Source organism: Ovis canadensis, chromosome 11, assembly GCF_042477335.2.
Source record: "Ovis canadensis isolate MfBH-ARS-UI-01 breed Bighorn chromosome 11, ARS-UI_OviCan_v2, whole genome shotgun sequence".
NCBI classification, from domain to species: domain Eukaryota; kingdom Metazoa; phylum Chordata; class Mammalia; order Artiodactyla; family Bovidae; genus Ovis; species Ovis canadensis.
In genome coordinates this window covers 54,418,505-54,437,129 of record NC_091255.1, presented here as the reverse complement: position 1 = coordinate 54,437,129, position 18,625 = coordinate 54,418,505, and the positions used below count along the sequence as shown (strand labels likewise).

The window sequence follows — 18,625 nt, the reverse complement described above, 5'->3', positions numbered from 1 at the left end:
GTCTGTTGTGTTGATTTTTTAAAAACTGTCTAGTACAGCTTAATAAATTTATATCCTCTTTGTGACTGTGACTCCTGTTTCCAGTAGTTTTCTGTCTTTCATTTTACTTTTCTTACTACTAATGTTTAGTTGTATGTATTTTTCTCATTAAATTTAAATAAATTTAATGTTTTGTTTTCTATATGATTTTTGAAATAACATAAAAGTATACTTATTTAGGATGGTTTTGATTATAACATCTCAACGTGTGTTGAATATCTTCATATACCCCCTTTTTTTGGCTGCACTGGGTCTTAGTTGCAGCATGTGGAATCTAGTTCCCTGACCAAGGATCAAACCTGGGTCCCCTTCATTGGAAGCTCAGGGTCTTTACCCAGTGGACCAGGAGGGAATTTCTTTGTGTGAGTTTTGAATTTGAATTTGTGGTTCTTCAGTGATTTGAACACAGTTTGTTCTTAGATCATCATTTTTGTCCCTTAAAACTCTTGTGTCTTTTGGTAGGCAGAAGAGAACAATTGTTTATTGTGTTTTGTTGTGGCCAATCTTCGTTTCTTTCCTTTTTATTGATAACTGATTTTACTCTGTGCTGTCCAATATGGTATCCACTGTCCACATGTAACTATTTAAAATTAGAATTAAAAAATTCAGTACGTCACCCACACCAGCCCCATTTCAAGTATTGAGTAGTCACATGACTAGTGCTAACGTATTTAGTTGCACTAATACAGAATATTTTTACCATTGCAGCGCTGCACCAGACTGTGCTTCAGAGTGTTTTTTATGTACCCTGTTTCCTTCTGTTATTATGGAAGAAATGTGGTGACACTTGTTTTTTTTATTCTAAGTTTGTAGTTGCCTCTTTTAAGTATACCAGTTATCGGTATGTTACTGATCCCTTTTCTTTTTTTCTAGCTCTTACTACCTGCTCTACAACATTGTTGTGATCATTAAATTAGATTCCTGAAGTGACTGGCATATTTTGAACACAAATAATAAGTATTCAGATGTTAGCTAGCTGTTAATTTTTCTCTGCCTTCAGCCCTTTGGTTCTCCCATAGTGCAAAGGAATGACAGTTAAGTTTATATTTATTGTATCATCTTGTTGTCCTTTTACTTTACTCTCTTACTTAATAATAGAGGCTATGTTATCTTATACTTTTTTTTTTTTTTGGAGACACCGAAAGTTTCATTAATTGCTTTATTGAACTTGTTTTCCAGAAGTATGTTTTTTCTGAATTTCTCAGATTTGCTTTCTTTTCCTTTGTTCTACAATGTTCTACATGTAATCCCCACGCAAAGGGTTTTGTTTTTGGTTGTTTTTTTTCTCTTTCATCATTAAAAAAATAATTTTATCTATCTAGACTATGTATTTATCATTAGGAAAAACTTAGCAGCTGACTGAATTAGTTACCTGTCCCAGTTCTGGAGGCTAGAAGTCTGACATTGAAATCAATGTCAACCCTTGCCTGGCCTCTGAAAGCTCCAGGCAAGAATTCTTTCTTGCCACTTTCTGCAGGCAGCCTTAGAATCCTTTGGCTTGAAGCATCATAGCTCCCACCTCTGCTTCCATCTTCACATGATCACCTTCCCAGTGTGACTGTGTTCTCATGTAGCCTTATAAGGATGCCTGTCATTGGATTTAAGGCTTGGTTGCTCAGGGTTAAAGAAATCTTCCTGCAATGAAGGAGATGTGGATTTGATCCCTAGGTTGGGAAGATCCTCTGGAAAAGGAAATGGCAACCCTCTCCAGTATTCTTGCCTGGGAAATCCCATGGACAGAAGAGTGGGGCATGACTTAGTGACTAAACAGCAACAAATCCGGTAGTACTTCATATTAAACTAATTCCATGTGCAAAGACTCAATTTACAATTAACGGTCACATTCTGTGGTTCTGAGCAGACTTGAATTTGGAGGTAGGATCCGAGAAGGTGTCACTATTCTTAGTACACTGGCCATTGGTCTTTGCTGCTCATAAGATAGTTGAATCCTTTTCTCATTCTAAATCTAGAAGACAGACTGATCGGTGCTATTTCCAATTTGATTCTTGGATTTCAGTAGTTTTCAAACTTAATATACCTTTGCTCTGAAATATTAATATTTGAACTTTCTTTTATTCCCCCTGCCAGTTTTCTGGCACTCTTCTGTACTACTAAATTTATTATGTGAAGAACTTAAGTTCTCTTTGTATAGAAAAAATTACAGGTTTACCTGCCTCCTTCCCTGATTATTTTAATTCTGTGATGTAGAAGACCGGTGTAACAGACATTGATGTATGCACCATGCTAAATGCTAGTATTTTAATTTTTTTTACTTCATGTGTTTTTTTTTTTTTGAATATTAAAAGAAAGTTACAGATAACCAGTGGTCCTTTTATCTCTTTTATCACCACTAGAAAGAGGTAACCAAAGAGCACCAAATGCAGTATGCTGTCATGTTGTACATATTTTGCAAGTTGGTTTTGGTGTGTGTTTTTGGTTTGGGTGTGTGTGTGTGTTTTAATTCAGTATTGTATTTTCAAGATCTCCGTGTTGATGTACATAATTTTAGTTCAGCTTTTGTGAAATAGTCCACATTTCCTTAAAAGGCACTGCTTGTGGGGTTGAGTATATTTGTATCCTGTTTCTTGACTTCAGGGTTCTAAATTTAACTCATATCTTTGACTTATTAATTGTGCTCATATCTTCTATATCCTTTGGTCTACCTTCTGTTGGTTTGTTTGAAATCTGTTTGCTATGTGTATTGTGCAAGTTAAAGTGCAGTTTGATTGCCATTATAGCCTGAGCTAACCCTAACGCCTCTATCATGCCACATAGTTGTCATTTCTTTTTTGTGGTGAGAATAATTAAGATCCAGTCTCTTAGCACATTTGTTGCTAATAATACAGTGGCATCATCTATAATTCATTGTACTGTGCATTAAATCTCCAGGACTTATTTATCAACTAGTAGGCAGTTGTACCCTTAAACCACCTCTCTCATTTCCCTAACCTCAACCTCATTTCTATTTTTTTTTTTATTCATATATGTTCATATAGTTCTAAGATGGCTGATTTGGTACATCCTAGTTAATGATTGTTATTTCTTCTTCATCTTAATCATTATGTTGTTTCCCTTTTGATCTCTCTTCATGCTTTAACTTTAAATGGGTTTCTTTGATAAGTACACTTGTTAGATACATCCTTTTCCATCTCTTTTTTTTCAGTTTTTGTGTCAGTAATTTATCTGTAATTTGTTTTTATTATTTTAGTTATCTTGCTTTTAAGTCCCTCCCAAATTAGTCATTAAGTTCATACTTAATTACTTATTTACATTTATGCCTCTTACATCCCATTCCATTCTTGATGAATACATGTGGTAGGCCTTCCAATAGTGGTATGAGCTGTGAAGTCTTCATATATTAAAAACGTACAGAATTAACGTTTGTGTGTGAAATGTGTATATACATGTGTGTATTTGTGAACGCATAGTTATATTTTGCCTTTATTGTTGAATGATGACTTAACTGCATGTAAACTTTGTATTCAGCACCTTGAAGATAATTTCATTGCCTTCCAATACTTCCTTTTGTTATTGAAAATTCTGGTATCAGTTTAATTGTTTCTTTATAGGTTATCTATCTTCTCTCTGGTAACTAAAATCTTTGCCCCCATCCCTTACTTTTGAGTGGTGTGTGTGTGTTTTGTTTTTATGCTTTGCAATATCAAGGGACATATTTAGATGTATGAGTTGGTTTTTAGCCACTAGGTCTTGGTTTTTGCACCCTCATTCTGAGAGTTCTTATTTGGCTTGAGTTTTGAAATTTTTCTAATCATTATTTCTTCCGATTTTTCCTTTTCTGTTCTCTCTTTTTAAATATAAATGTCTGTATATTGTTGTTGGTCTTCATTCTCTGTTCCATATTGCTTCATTTCTTTTTATACTTTGCAATTTTATATCTGTCTTCCTATGCTTTATTTCATGTAGTCTTCTCTGACTGTTCCTCCTCTTCATCAGGAGGAACACTAGCTTTGTTTACCAGTTGGGTTTTTTATTTCAGTGTGTACTTCTTTCCTTAGAATCAGTTACTTTTAGAAACATCCTCTTAAGTACTTTTAGAAACTTTTTTTATCCTGTACTTGTCTCATGACTTGTATTCCTCTCACTATCACTGAAAAATTTTAATATACTTATTAAAAGTTATTTTCTAATTTTTCTGTTTCTAGTTCACTGAAGACCACTTCTTCCTATTTCTACACATAGTGACTTCCTTATAACGGTCTGTGTTCTTGTATGATTTACAGTGTCTTTCATAGCTCGTCTGGGGCCATGGCCAGGGAGGCATGTTTTCTGTAGGAGTCTTGTGATCCCTGGACTGTGAAAGTGTCCTTAAACCACAGTTTTTCCATTAGCTTCTGAATAGACTTCCAGAATTCAGGTGTATTTGGACCTCTTACATGAACGTAGGTTGGGACTGGGCTTTCACTTCTTGCAGTTGGCTTTTTCCACCAAAACACGGAGTAGATTTTAAACTTCCTTGCCACTTCTGTGGCTGTTATCCCAAGACCAGCCTTGGCGATGAATTCTTTTGTTTCTTGCATCTTGGAATTTCTTTCTCCTGATCAAGCCTTTGGCAGTGTGATAAAGTCTGTGGAATTTTATCAGAATAATTTTTCTTTTTAATGCACAAAATAAAAGACATTAGCTTATAGGGGAAACCAAATATGTTGAAACAGTTGTTAAATTTTGTGGTATATAAATTTGTTCAGTTTAGTAGCTCTGTCACGTCTGACTCTTTGTGACCCCATGGACTGCAGCATGCCAGGCTTCCCTGTCCGTCACCAACTCCTGGAGCCTGCTCAAACACATTGCATCAGTGATGCCATCCAACCATCTCATCTTCTGTCTTCCACTTCTCCTCCTGCCTTCAATCTTTGCCAGCATTAGCATCTTTTCCAATGAGTCAGTTCTTCACATCAGGTGGCCAGAACCAAATTATTGGAGTTTCAGCTTCAGCATTAGTCCTTCCAGTGAACATTTAGGACTGATTTCCTTTAGGATTGACTGGTTGGATCTCCTAAATAACAAGATTTAGCAGCAGGTGTAGTGACTGTCTTGATTTCCGAGTAGTGATGAGCTCATAGGTGGTTTGAGGTATCTGCCACCACTGTAATGTGATGGGTAAATCAATTCAGAGAGTGCCTCATGCCATGTCTTCCACTCAGAGACTCATAAAAGACATTAAAGGCTTAAAAGTCTTCTGTTTAAAAGAGTATCTTATTTTGTTTCCCAGACTTACTTGGTAAAGATAACCTGGGTAAAGTAATCCTGATTAAGCCTGTGCATGAATTACAGTGATTCCAAGAGAATCATTTCAGAACGTCTGCTTTCTGTTCTGTGATCTCTTTGTGGGTGATGTTTGGATACTTGGCAATACTGAAATTGAAAATGAAGCCTTTACCAACTAACATTTTCCTTTTCCTAACATCTCATTCTAAAATCATGAGTAGATGAAGTAGGTGTCTTTTTTGTTTAAGCATGCTGAAATAAATATAAAATATGGTGACTTTATTCACAACATTGATTCACTGATGCCATTTTGTTTTTAAGCAGTCTACATATGGTTGTAGGAAAATAAACTAATGAAAGGTTAGACGATTGTACATTTTCTTTCAATATTTGATATACTTGCATTTACTGTTTTAATTGCAGTACACATACACTTGATTTTTATGTTGCTTATACTTCTTAATACCAGTGTACCTGGCATTTTAGATGTCACATAAAAAATGATCCTTTCTTAAGATACAGCCTTGTTTCTTATTCCCATTTACAGCTGATTCAGTGACCAGTGCCCTCGTGTGTATCTTGAACTCTTAATTGTAATCTCTTCCTCAGTGAGCCCGCCAGAAACTGCTTTACAGAGGCTTTCTGCTTAGCTTTTTAGCCTCCTACCTATCACAGCTTCAGAATTCTCCAAATGCCTTAGGAATGGAAGCACCTGACATGTCATTTGTAGTTTCCTGTCCTTTCTTTTCACTGGGAATTTGGCTTTTGAAGTCTCTAAAGTTGTCCCTTCAGCCCTACAAAATCATCAGAATCTCTGCTCATTTCTCTGTACCCAGAAGTGACCCTCCATCAGGGCACCAGATTCTAAGCATCACTCAGAAATCACCCATTGTCCCCAAAAAGAAGCAACTCAACACTTCAGTGGTTCTTCCCCCTCTGGAATCTTGGCTCCTCAGTATTGTCATTGTTTTAACATTTCTCTCGTATCTTAAAGTTATATTTACTTTTTTTTTTATTTTTAAATCTGACTGTTCTAGTTCTCAGTAAGAGTGTTGGTTTGCAGTAAGCTATCCATCATACCCCCTTTCCCTGCAATTTATTTGTTGAGAAAACTGGGTGGTTCCAGTTATTTATCCTGTGACTTAAAATTTTCTGGTTGTATCCCTGTGGTGTAACTTTCTCACCTCTTGGCATATCTAACAGTGTTTTTTGGTTGTTGGACATTCAATTTTACATGATTGAAGCATAGAGATTATGTTCTCTTCCTTTAAAGAGGCTTTGTTTTGTTGGCAGCTAAGTTATTTGAGATTCCGTCTTTCCTTTATTAGGAAGAGTGTAGAGTAACCCAGGTCTTCTGGGGTCTTTTCTGAATGCTCCATGCCACTTGACCGGTCACAGTGGGGAAGTCTCTCTGCCACTGTGAGCTCTGGGAACTGTTCAGTCCATAGTTCCTTGGTGGATCTTCTCCTGACCTGATGAAGTTTAACTCTGTACGTGGGATTCTTAATATTCCACGAACGTCTGAGGGAATCTCATGATGGTTTCTGGCGCTCTTTTTCTGTATGGCTTCCTCTTCTGAAGAATTCTGCCTCATGGTTATTTGTCACCTGAGCCTCTGCACTGCAATCTCTGGGAGTTTGTTTCCTCAACTCAGTGGAACCATCACGCTCTGCTTGGAACCCCTCACCTGCTGAGCAGTCTGTGTTGTGCCTCCAGGCAGAAAGCCGGGACAGTCACAGGCCAGCTAATTTGTTTCTGTCTTAAGCTGTGGCTAAAAGATAAGCATGATCATTCTTAATCCATCATGGCCCGAAGAAATTCTGTGGGGTTGTTGTTTTCTTTTCCAAATTTTCATTATGATACTATCCAAACATAGCGTCATTGTGTGAATTTTGCAGTGAGCAGCTTTATCTCCTAGATTCTACTGTTAGCATTGGCCACATTTTACCATTATATCCATCCCTCTGTATATTCCTTAATCTCTTACTTTTAGTGCATCAAAGTCTTCATATAGAAACTTAAATCTAGGTTGTTGTTTTGGTAAGGGCACTCACATGAGAAGACATGTAATATCTTGTCTCTCATGTTATTAATCAGTAATGGCCATTGCCTGGACCTCCTTGTTGCATCAGGAGTTGAAGTTATGTTCTACTCATACCATTTATTCTTTGTTTATTAGCTAGACTATGTCTTTAAAGAGAAAAATGCCCTTTTCTACAATTGGTTTTTACCCTTAACTACAGTCTGTGGGGGGAGGGGGGAGCATGATTCATGTTGATATCCTTTTATCTACCAATTTTCAAGTAATAAGTTGATTTCCTGCTGTCTTCCAAGGACAGTCAATAAAGTCTTCGTGGAGGGGGTGATGTGTGATTATGAAGTCATCAATTTAAACATATTTGAGTTATTCAAGCCATTGAAATTATTTTCTATGTTCTAGTTACATTTTGTTTCATGGAAGCCTCTTCACTCTTTTTCTTAAGTCCTTTTGCCTTGACTGATGTAGTCTTGAGGCATTTCTTCTTTCTCACTCTTAATATTTAATGGGTACCTCTGCTTTGAATTTTGCTAAGAATGATCATCGTAGCTTGAGCCACCTGGTTCTCAATGATCTTGACCCGCTTGCCCAGCCTAGGAAGCGTTTGACCTTGTAGTCAGTTCTGGTTGTCGCAGAGGTGGGAGGGAGGGTATTACTTGCACGATGAGTAGAGGCCAGGGAAGCTGCTACTTACTTCTGTGCCCAGGACAGCTCCTCACAACAAAAAATTATCAGACTCTTAAGTGTCAGTAGAGAAACTCTGACATACATTAATTTAGCTAGCACTCGTGTAGTATTTTAACAGCTTGCAAAATCATATTTCTCACAGTCCCATGACATTGGCATTATGGATCCTTTATTAACAGATGAATAAATTTGAGGGGTCACACAAGTAACATGAAAGCTAGGATTTAATATCAATGATCTTTATGGTTGATTTCCTTTTTTCCCCTTCTTCAATTATAAATGAAAAGTGTGTTTTGTATGACTATACAAGTAACAGAGTTGAGACCAGACACTATTCTAAGTGATTTTTATATTCACAACAGCCTTGTCAGATAAGCAGCTGTTATTATGAATGAAGCCATTAAGTAACTTGTCTAAGTTTATACAGCTCAGTAGCAGAGTTAGGGCTCAAACAGCCTGGCCCCATTGCTCACACTTTTAACAACTGGATGTTGCCCCATGGTTTTCCTTTTACAGTTTAAACATAATAATTTAATAAATAATTTAAAACATCATAATGTAATTTAATAAACATAATTTAAAATCTTTTTAATACCTTTGGGATTTATTTTGATGTGAAGTAGGAATCCAGCTTCTTCCCCCACCCCACCTTTTGATATCCCTGATTCATACTTTTAACATGTGGTCAACGAGTCACTCCCTTCTGCCTTTGCTTATCAGAAATTTTCTGGGAACTTCCCCCTTAGCATTTATTCTTCTGGTTTGTAGTTGCTTTAAATTCCATTTGCCTCTTCTCCCTTCTGTACCAAAAGCCTATTGAATTTGATTATAGATTAATTTGTAGCATATTAAAAATTAATAATTTTAAGCTTTGTGCCTAAAATGTTAGTTAAACTTATTCCAGAATGTGTGTTTTTTTGTCACAGTCAAGAATAGAGACTCTTTTCTCACTTTATGTTTCTAAATGTTGTTTTTTAAGAGGATGACATTTGAGGAAAAGACCTGAGGTGAGGGAATAAGCTTGGAGCTAATAGAAGGGCCAGGTGTAAAGGTGTGTGATCCGGAAATTTGTCTGCCATTTTGGGGAAGTAGCAGGGAAGTCAGAGAACTGGTGGCATGAGCTAGGAGAAAAGCAGGAAAGGGAAATGAAGTCAGAGAAGAGACAGAAGTAACAGATGGCGTAGGGCTTTGTGTGTACCATTGCAAGAACTTTGACTTTTATTCCTTGTGAGATGAGCTATTAGAAGGTTTTGAGCAGAGAACTGCATCATGGTTTGATTAAGGTTGTGAAACAAAATAATACAATAGTTGAAGGGAGGGGCAAGCAGGGATACCAATTAGGGGACTATTTAAGAAACCCAAATGAGAACTGCAGTTGAGGGTGGTATAAAGTGGTCAGATCTTGGACACTTTTAGGAGGCAGAGGTGACAGTATTTCATGACTGGTTTGGGGGTATGAGGGGGGAATGGAGTTTAGGATGAGTCCAGGGATTTTAAGACTGAGCTACTGAAAGTAAAGAAGAGTTAGGAGCACAGTTTTGAAGTCACTTAACTTTGGTTGCCTCCTAAGACACCTAAGTAGAAATATTGAATGGCCAGGGTGAAACTGTGTTAATTGATACACTAATGTCAAATAGTTTTGATATCCAGGAGTAAATCACACTTGCTCATGGTAGGTTTTTCTTTTTTGTGGGTTTTTTTTTTTAATAAATAAAATTCATGTGTATAATTTAACATCTTGTTTTCTGTGTGTGTGTGTGTGTGTGTGTGTTTAAAGTTGCCCAAACTATCCTTCAAAAAATTCACCAGATTTTCTCTTAATAAATTATACTAGTGGACTTCCCTGTTGATCCAGTGCTTAAGTGGTTTATCACTTAGCTAGTGCTGTTTTTTTAAGTTCTTATGTTTGCATCTTTCCCTTTTTCTCTTCATTAGGCCAGTCTTACAGTTATGTAATTAGTTGCTCTATCCTGTCTATCCCTTTCTTGAAGTGGGTTTGGGAAGAGCAAGGGGGAACTCCAAAAGAGCAGTTCTTGAATTTGCTGTTTCTGTCATGTATTTTTTCTTTTGGTAATTTCAGCTTTTACTTTAATTTTATTCTTAGTTTGGTTTTCTTGTTGAATTCATTTGACTTTACATCCAGTCTCTTAATGACTTAAGGGATACACTCTAGCCATAAAAAAAATGGAATGTTGTTCATTGCCCACTTGGAGAGCTAGTTCATGTAATGGTTTACTTCATCAGAAGAAAATATACCTCCCTTTTAAGATTTCTTGTTTTGATTTTTATATATTTTTCTAATCTAGTCAATATTTAAAGTTTTGGTGCATTGGATTCTAATTAGCTAAATTCTCCCATTCATCTACTGGTGATCTCTGGGTTTTGTCCCTGGTAATGCAGGTCCCTCTTTCTCTACCTCAAAATGTTATCTCCCCCAGAAATCCAGCCCTGGTTTAAATAGGTTGCAAGAGGTATTTTTTTCCAAAACAGTACCAGTTAATGTTGTCTACCAAAGTGCATGTTTAGGTGGTGTGATTTCCTTTGAGAGACAACAGTTGTTGCTTACTAGAATTCTTTTACTTTAGTGTAAGTTGTCCAGTCTGACCTTCACAGGGCCTTATTTGAATACCACCCATCTATGTCGCTGCAAGGAGGAGGCAGTTGAGGAAGGTTGATAAAGACTGAATTGTTCTCATATTTATCTTTCTTCTGTGCATGTCTGTGAAGGCAAACAGCTTTCAAGAGATGTGTGTGCTGAAACTAGATGTAGTTCTCTCAGTCGTTACAGAGTTTCAATGCTACCCTTTGTCTTTATTCTGATACTCCCTTGCTCCTAGCATCCAATGTCATAGTGTCATTCCATAGACAAGTCATTTCTTCTAGGACTGCATGCTGCCCGGGTGACTTTGCATGGTCATGATTTGGCAAATGCCAAATCCTAACACTAGAACCTAGGGATCCTACATTCAGCATGACCTGACGTTTAAAGCATAAAATTATAAAAATCCTATCATTTAAAAACAAAACAGAATTACATCATTTGAAAACTTGTTTTTCACTATGGACTTAACTAGGGAGGTTGTTTCTTATCATGCCCACATGTATACAAAAGAAGTTTAATGAAAATGATTTTTATTCTAATTAACGCAAAGACTATGGGTATGAACACTCACCATACCAAATTCATTTTCGTTACTTAAATACGAACTTTATAACAGTAGATGTCAGGCTACGTTAAAGAGCAGCTAATGAGTGTAGTCCAGGGAACCTTGCCATGTTGTTTCAGGCCTCCTGGAATTCTTTTTTTGGAGATATGAAAAGAACAGGAAAGGTGTGGTTGGTTATTCATTAGTAAAACTCTGGTGGATGAAGTTGCTGAAGAGGGCAAGTCATGTTCTACCTAGAAATCTGAAGCAGATCGGTAGCAGACGGTGGAAAAGCATCATGGTGGTAGAAACATACAGGTATTGTAAAGTGTTCTCAGTAAGCACGTAAATGGACTTCACATAATTAGATCTCTTCATTGGAGAAGTGGATTTACTTAATTACTTTGAAGGTTAGTGTGTTGGAGAAATGGAAATCTTTTAACAAACTGATCAAACATTTTGTTAACTGTGTCATATATGTATCTAGAGAGAGGGAATTTTGAATCTTTGGAATACTGAATGGGGAGCTGAGTTTTTATCAGACGCTGAATCGAGTGTTATCTGGCTTTTCCCAGGTTCACCGGAATAGCACAGCACGTTCTGGCTGTGATGTGAACCCTTCCTGTGCGCTGTGCGGCTCCGGCAGTGCCAGCACCATGCCTCCAGAAATCCACTACGAAGCCCCTCTGTTGGAACGCCTATCCCAGTTGGACTCCTGTGTTCACCCAGTTCTAGCATTTCCAGATGGTAAGAAAGGCTCCATGAAAAAAAAAAAAGAAAAGAAAGGCTCCATGAAGTCTAATGAGTGAGACTTAAAGGGTTCAAAGTGAAAGACAGTTGGCCAAGATTCTGGTACAGTCCAGGTACTGTCCGGGTATTACTGTCAACAGAATATTCTCTTAGGATTTTGCACATCATGCACAACACATCCCCTCAACCAGAATGTGCCTCTAAAACATTACAGCTTGCTAAGCGCTTTCGCCCTAAGGCTTCAGGTGGTGAGGGTGAGGCAGGTGCCTGTGTTACGATGTACAGCAGCATGGGCAGCGCTGTTGGGGAGAACGTCTTCATCCTGGGGGTGTACCTGCTGTGGTTACGAGACTCAGGTGTACGCAAGCAGAGAGCCTCAGCTCGCAGGTGCTGGGTGTACCTGATAAGCCTCTGTGTCTGCTGATTTTCTCTTCCACCTCCCTTTTCATAATTGCTTTTCTCCCACCTCACAAAAGAAAGTCACTCCTCTTACCCATATTGAGTCTTGCTGTGGGTCTTCCTCATCCCCCAGAGTATAAAAACCTTGGGCAGTAGGGACACCAAAGGAACCATCTCAGAGTTCATGGCTTCTGAAGAAGAATCCTGTGGGAGTTAAGTAAAAGGAAATTTGAATAAATAATGAAGATGGAGGTACAGTATTTTTTATGTATATAACATATGGCAAGATCCTCTACTTTTTCTATTACTTTAGAATAATAACTTATGTTTAGAATTAATAACTTACATGTGAAACTTAACATATTGCACATCAACTATACAGTATTTAAATTTTAAAAATAATTGATAACTGAAATTAGATTTTACTGTGACTGAAGTCTGATTGAAGATACAGATTTTAACACGCCAGGATGTTGGTATAAAATGTCTTTAATGTGTACTTTAGTTTCTTTTATGTATGAAAACTGTCTTTCTCTTTATATGTAATGTATTATGTGTTTGGCTGTACTGGGTCTTTGTCGCTGCGTGCATGGGCTTTTCCCTAGTTGCCGTGGGCAGGTGTTAGCCTTCATCGTGGTGTGCGGGCTTCTCGCTGCAGTGACCTCCTGTTGCGGAGCACAGGCTCTAGAGCAGTTTGGGCTTCAGGGGTCATGTCGCATGGGCTGCAGTAGTTAGGCTCCTGGGCTCTAGAGCACAGGCTCAATAGCTGTGGACCATGGGGGCCTTCAGTGCTCTCTGGCATGTGGAATCTTTGCAGGCTAGGGATTGAACCTGTGTGTCCTGCAGATTCTTTACCACTGAGCCACCAGGGAAGCCTATAATTGTCCTGAGTTTATAATTTTTCTAAAAATTACATTTTGGAATTCCCTGGCAGTCCAGTGGTTAGGACTCTGTTCTTTCACTGCCAAGGGCCTAGGTTCAGTGCCTGGTCAGGGAACTGAGATCCCACAAGCCTCTCGATGTGGCCAGAAAAAAAAGTCTAAATAAAGAAAAATTACATTTCAAATGGTGAGGAGTTCATGAGCAAAAATGTTGAAAACTACTCTATAGACTACAGAAGCCAGTGTTTTCATAATTTGGATTGGTTTCATTGGTTTGCAAATAATCTACCCATCTGGCCCCAACCTCCAGAATACTTAAGTTCTCTGAGGATAAGGGACTATGTTTCTCTCCCTACTCTGTCCTTCATAGTACCTTACAGATAGTCTGTACACGTTTTTGAAAGGAGGGTAACAAAAATTGGGGTCTGGGGAATGAGAATTATGTTGGATGTAAAATTTACTTAGTGGTGTGTGAAGAAAATCCGGTTTTTAGCTTGAGTGGTATATTATCTTTTTCTTAAAGGGACACAATTTGGGCTTTATGGATCATACTGTCTAGGTTTAGTCTGTGTTGAAACTAGGCAGCTCTGCATTTGTAGCACAAAACCAGTATGTAGACTGTGTATAAGGATGTGGGTGTGACTGTTTAAATAAAACTTTATTTATAAAAGCAGTCATTGCTAATAAACTATCCTAGAAAATCCCCTCTTGTAATTGACAGTTGATCAAACATTAAGTGAAGTTGTTCAGTCATGTCCAACTCTTTGTTCTTCAAATGATTGGATTCTTTCTTGGTCATCTAAATCTGTTAGCTTCCCCAAGCCGCCTTATTAAAACTCCCTCCAACTGTAAGAAAGGGCATGGTGTAATAGTCTTGCTGCCATGTGACTTATTGGAAATATTTAGAAATCTTGAAACATATGAACAGTAAACTAGGCAAGGGTTTAGATCAGGAGTGATGGAGCAGTAAATACGCTTTAGAACATAATGAATGGAAAACACTAAAACATTTTCCTGTGTGCTTCAGAGTCCAGAGTCGTTGACTTTTACCCTCTCCTGCCATTTGGATTATGGCTCGTGTAACTTAAGATAATATTTGTATAGCATTTATAGTTTATATGCACTTCTCTTATTCTTGTCTCATTTGGTTTTCTCAGTAATCTTGTAAAGTTACTTCAGTTTTACATATCAAGAAATAGGCTTAGAGAGGTTGTGGTTTATCTCAGGCTACATAGCTGATGTAGCAGGCTCCAAAATTTAAATCTGAGTAATCTGATTCCTGTCCTTTTCACTATAACTCATGCTTCTCTCCAGCCAGGTTATTAAGAGAAGTCAGATTTCTGCCCATTTCCAGGCCGCAGCTTCAGGCAGAGACACCAAGATGACTCCAGAACATTTGTTGAGTTATTCTCTTAAGATTACAGTGTTGAATTGCATGGTCTCCTATTTGAATAAAGAAGCCTGAGCCTATATAGTTATATTAAGATCTGATAAGATCTTTTTCCTGTTGAATCAGTATCAGCTGATAAATACGTTGATCATTGCTTTGTCAACAGGATTACCTTGTATAGTTGTGAATTCCCTCTCCCATCACCTAAATATGCCCAAGACACCTGCCTGACATCTCCTGTTCCATCATTCTGTACTCCCTGTGGTCTTTATTTTCCTGTCTGTCTCTGTCTTCTCTCCCCACCTCCACCCTTTCCCCACTCTTGCCTTTCCCCACTCTCTCCCTTGTGTCAGTCACACACAAACACACTCACACATCCTAATTATGACATTGGAGTTTGGACAAGAGAGATGGTCATTAAATTCTCTTTATGAGACAGTAAAGAAGAATAGTGTATTTTTTTTTTTTTTTTTACTTTTTCAAGTCGAGCATTAACATATCTGCCTATGAATACAGTAGACTTTCTGTGGCTCAACCCAGGGACTTAATTATTGTGTCTAATATTGTGACTATTGGGATTTTTTTACTTGATTCACACCACTGCCACACTCAGAATACAGAATGCCACATTTGTAAACTGAAAGATTGCCAGGGTCATGAAGATTTGAATAGTGTCTCCTGAAATATTGAGATTCCCCAGATCTTTTTGTGTATAATAGTAAGTAATAGTGAAAACTAGCAGCCAGCATACTGTGTGGGTCAGACCTGACCTCTGGGCCACCCCGTTCTTCTCTAGAATACATTTAAAGATGGCAGGACTTCCAACTTTTCATTTTCTGTAGTTTTACTGATGTTTCCCTAGCCAGTCTGTGTACTTTGTTGGGATGGGAACCAATTGCAGCTCTTAATCCTAGAGTTCATCTCCCATCTTCCACACCTTAGCCACTCCCATTCATTTTAGGAACTGCTCCCTGGCTGGAAGGTGGAGACATTAGGGTGTGATAACCCTTTAGTACTGAGTGGTGGCTCAGAGGTAAAGTGTCTGCCTGCCATGTTGGAGACCTGGGTTAGATCCCTGGGTCGGGAAGATACCCTGGAGAAGGAAATGGCAACCCACTCCAGTACTCTTGACTAGAAAATCCTGTGGACAGAGGAGCCTGGTGGGCTACAGTCCATGGGGTTGCAAAGATTCGGACATGACTGAGCGACTTCACTCAGTCAACCCTTTAGTATTCCAGAAACAGGAGCTTGTTTCCTTATTACCTCATTTAATCAAGCCAGCTAAACCTTAGCTTGAAACACAGGATGTATAACCTTGGGGAGGAACATGCTGACTTACGTTTATGCTTAATAAGAGCACCACCTGCTGGCCTCGAAGAGCTCTGCTCTTTTGAGAGACCTTGCCAAGACAGCTAGCTATATCCATGAGGCTATTGCAACTTACCAGCAGGAGGAGGAAGTGAGCATGACTGAACACCATGAGAAAGTGTGCTTGAGAAAATGGTGGATCATGGAATGTCAGACTCTGGTGGGCCTGAAGCTAAAGTCGTCTTTCTGTTTGAGGAAATGGTAAACTAAGGTTTGGGAAATGGTAAACTAATGTTTCTTGTCATTGACCTGGTTAAGGGTCTGTACCCTCCTGTCTGGTTAATACCACTTTAATGGCCGTTGCCTATGCAGGTGTGAAATGTGTGGAGTCCTCTAGCTGAACTGTTGTTCTCTTCCATTTTTATAACTCTTCCTTTGCTTACTTTCAGGTCCTCTATGTCTATTTTCAGAATTGTAGCTCTGTGTGGATCCCAGGTGTTATTACTCAGAGCATGAACTCAGACTAGCAGTTCCTAAGAGATCATTTTTGTTCACTGATTTTGGGGGATTTAACTGAGTCTCTATTCACTTTTATATGAAAACTGCTAAAACACAGCAGACTTTGAGCAATGTATAGTAGCCGGAGTCCCATAAACAGTTAGTTATCCCTAACAGCTTATTCGGTGGGTTTTATGGGGAAGTTGCTCTTGGTTCTGCTTAATACCCATCTCCAGAGCACAAGGTGATGGTTTACATTTGTGCCAGTTTTTACTTCTGAGGATTTAAATGGGGGGTGGGGTAAAGGTTAGGAGTAGAGTTTTAGTTGAAAAGTCATTAATTTAACATGTTAGAGTTGAGAGGCTCAGTAGTCATCTAGTCTAGCAATAACATAAATGTTTTTTCTCTCTTGTGCTTAGTGAGATTGATTTATAATTAGATTAATTATTTGAGACAGGTCTGAGGTCTTGGGGTACAACAGAGTGAGTACTGCCATGAGCCTGTGCCTACAGCAGACAGAAGAGGTGAGAGAGTTAGAGCATGTGTGCTAGGATATCGCCAGCCCTGACCAGACCTTGCTGCCTCATTTCACAGATGAAGATGCTGGAGCCCAGCCAAGTGATTTGTTCTTGTTCTAGCCTCCTACTCAGTCATGGAACCAGGACCTGTGTCCAGGACTACTTATTTGCACTATAAAAGAGCGGGAGGAATAAAATCACTATGCTTTTGTAGTCCCATTAAACAGCCTATGCAGACTTCCCTCATGGTCCAGTGCTTAAGACTGCACGCTCCCAATGCAGGGGGCATGGGTTCAGTCCCTGGTTGGAGAAGATCCCACATGTCATGTGGTATAGCCCCCCAAAAGACCAAATAAATAAGAAAAACCAGCCTTTGCCAAGTGGGAGTAACTCTCTTCTATGTCCCAGGGGATGTCCTGGGATATAGAAAAGGTGTTCCCCCACTTCTTGAGCCTTCTTTATACCTTTGAACTCAGCCCAGCTTTCAGAATTTCTGTAGACAGTGCTTTATTTCCAGTATACCCTTTTCCCCAACCACTCTGAGCAAAGAATTTTTAATTAATTAAAATTCCCCTAAATTTAATTAAATTTGATTAATACCTCTAAACTCTAATTCTTTTGTGGGAGATTTTTTTATTTTTTAACATTTGATCTTTGGGGTGTGGGATAATCAGGCCATTTTACTGAGGGGCTTGGGCGGGCTCTAAGGGCTAGGAGTACAGTGAGGTCTGATATCCTTGGCCTGGCTGAAAGCTGATTGATCATTTATTTTAAGGGTTATGATAGGTGAATTTGTTTTTAAGTGTGTAAAAGAAAGAATGATTATGGAAAAAAAATTCACGAGAGCACTGTTCCCAGAGATGTGTCTTATTCTTTGAAGTGTCGTGAAATACATAGTCTGTGCTATAGGAAAGAGTTAAGTTTTGCTACACTGCAGAACTCTTTTGAAAAATATTCTGTACTCTCTACTTCTTGGGAGTAATTTGAGAACTATCAGATTCTACCTCAGAATTAAACTGCTCCATTCTCTAGGTTTTTTTGGTGTCTCAGATGGTAAAGAGTTTGCCTGCAGTACAAGAGATCCAGGTTTAATCCCTGGGTTGGGAAGGTCCCCTGGAGAACGCCATGGACAGAGGAGCCTGGCGGGCTGTAGTCTATGGGATCACAAAGAGTTGCACACGACTGAGCAGCTAACACGCTTAAGCATTAATTCGTGGGGCCAAAGAATAACTTCATGGTGTCGTGGCCAAGAGGATGAGCTTTAGGGTGTTACGGACTTGAGTTTGGATGCTGCTTGTTCCTTTCTAACCCTAAAGGAGGAAATGGCAACCCAGCCCAGTACTCGCTCAGAGAATCCCATGAGCTGAGAGGAGCCTGACAGGCTGAAGTCAGTGGGGTCTCAAAGAATCAGACGCGACTGAGCTTGTACAGTGTTAGTTATTAAACTGTGTGACCTTGACAGTTAATTCACCTTTCTAAATCTGCTTTCTATCATTAAAAGAAGCATAGTAATGCCTCATGGAACTGTTATGAAGGTGAAGTAATACACAGCACCAGCCACAGTATAATGGGTTTTTTTAATGTTCACTCACCTCCTTCTTCTTTGCCCGCCACCCCCACCCCCCTCGCCCCCCGACTCCTAGTTCAGATTGAGCACATCCTCTACCCTCCCTGGGAGCCAGAACCCATTAATGTTTGAAGTGAAGTGAAGTCGCTCAGTTGTGTCCGACTCTTTGTGACCCCAT

At 38.8% G+C, this 18,625-nt stretch overlaps 1 protein-coding gene across 4 annotated transcripts in view; it reads left to right on the top strand.

The window, feature by feature from the left end:
- The window catches only part of KANSL1 (KAT8 regulatory NSL complex subunit 1), a 168,007-nt gene that overhangs the window by 138,339 nt on the left and 11,043 nt on the right, over nt 1–18,625 (top strand). For all 4 annotated transcript variants that reach the window (XM_069541648.1, XM_069541646.1, XM_069541647.1 and 1 more), the window contains one exon: nt 11,712–11,883. In XM_069541648.1, the coding sequence (XP_069397749.1) occupies nt 11,712–11,883 (172 nt within the window). The remainder of the gene's footprint in view (nt 1–11,711; nt 11,884–18,625) is intronic.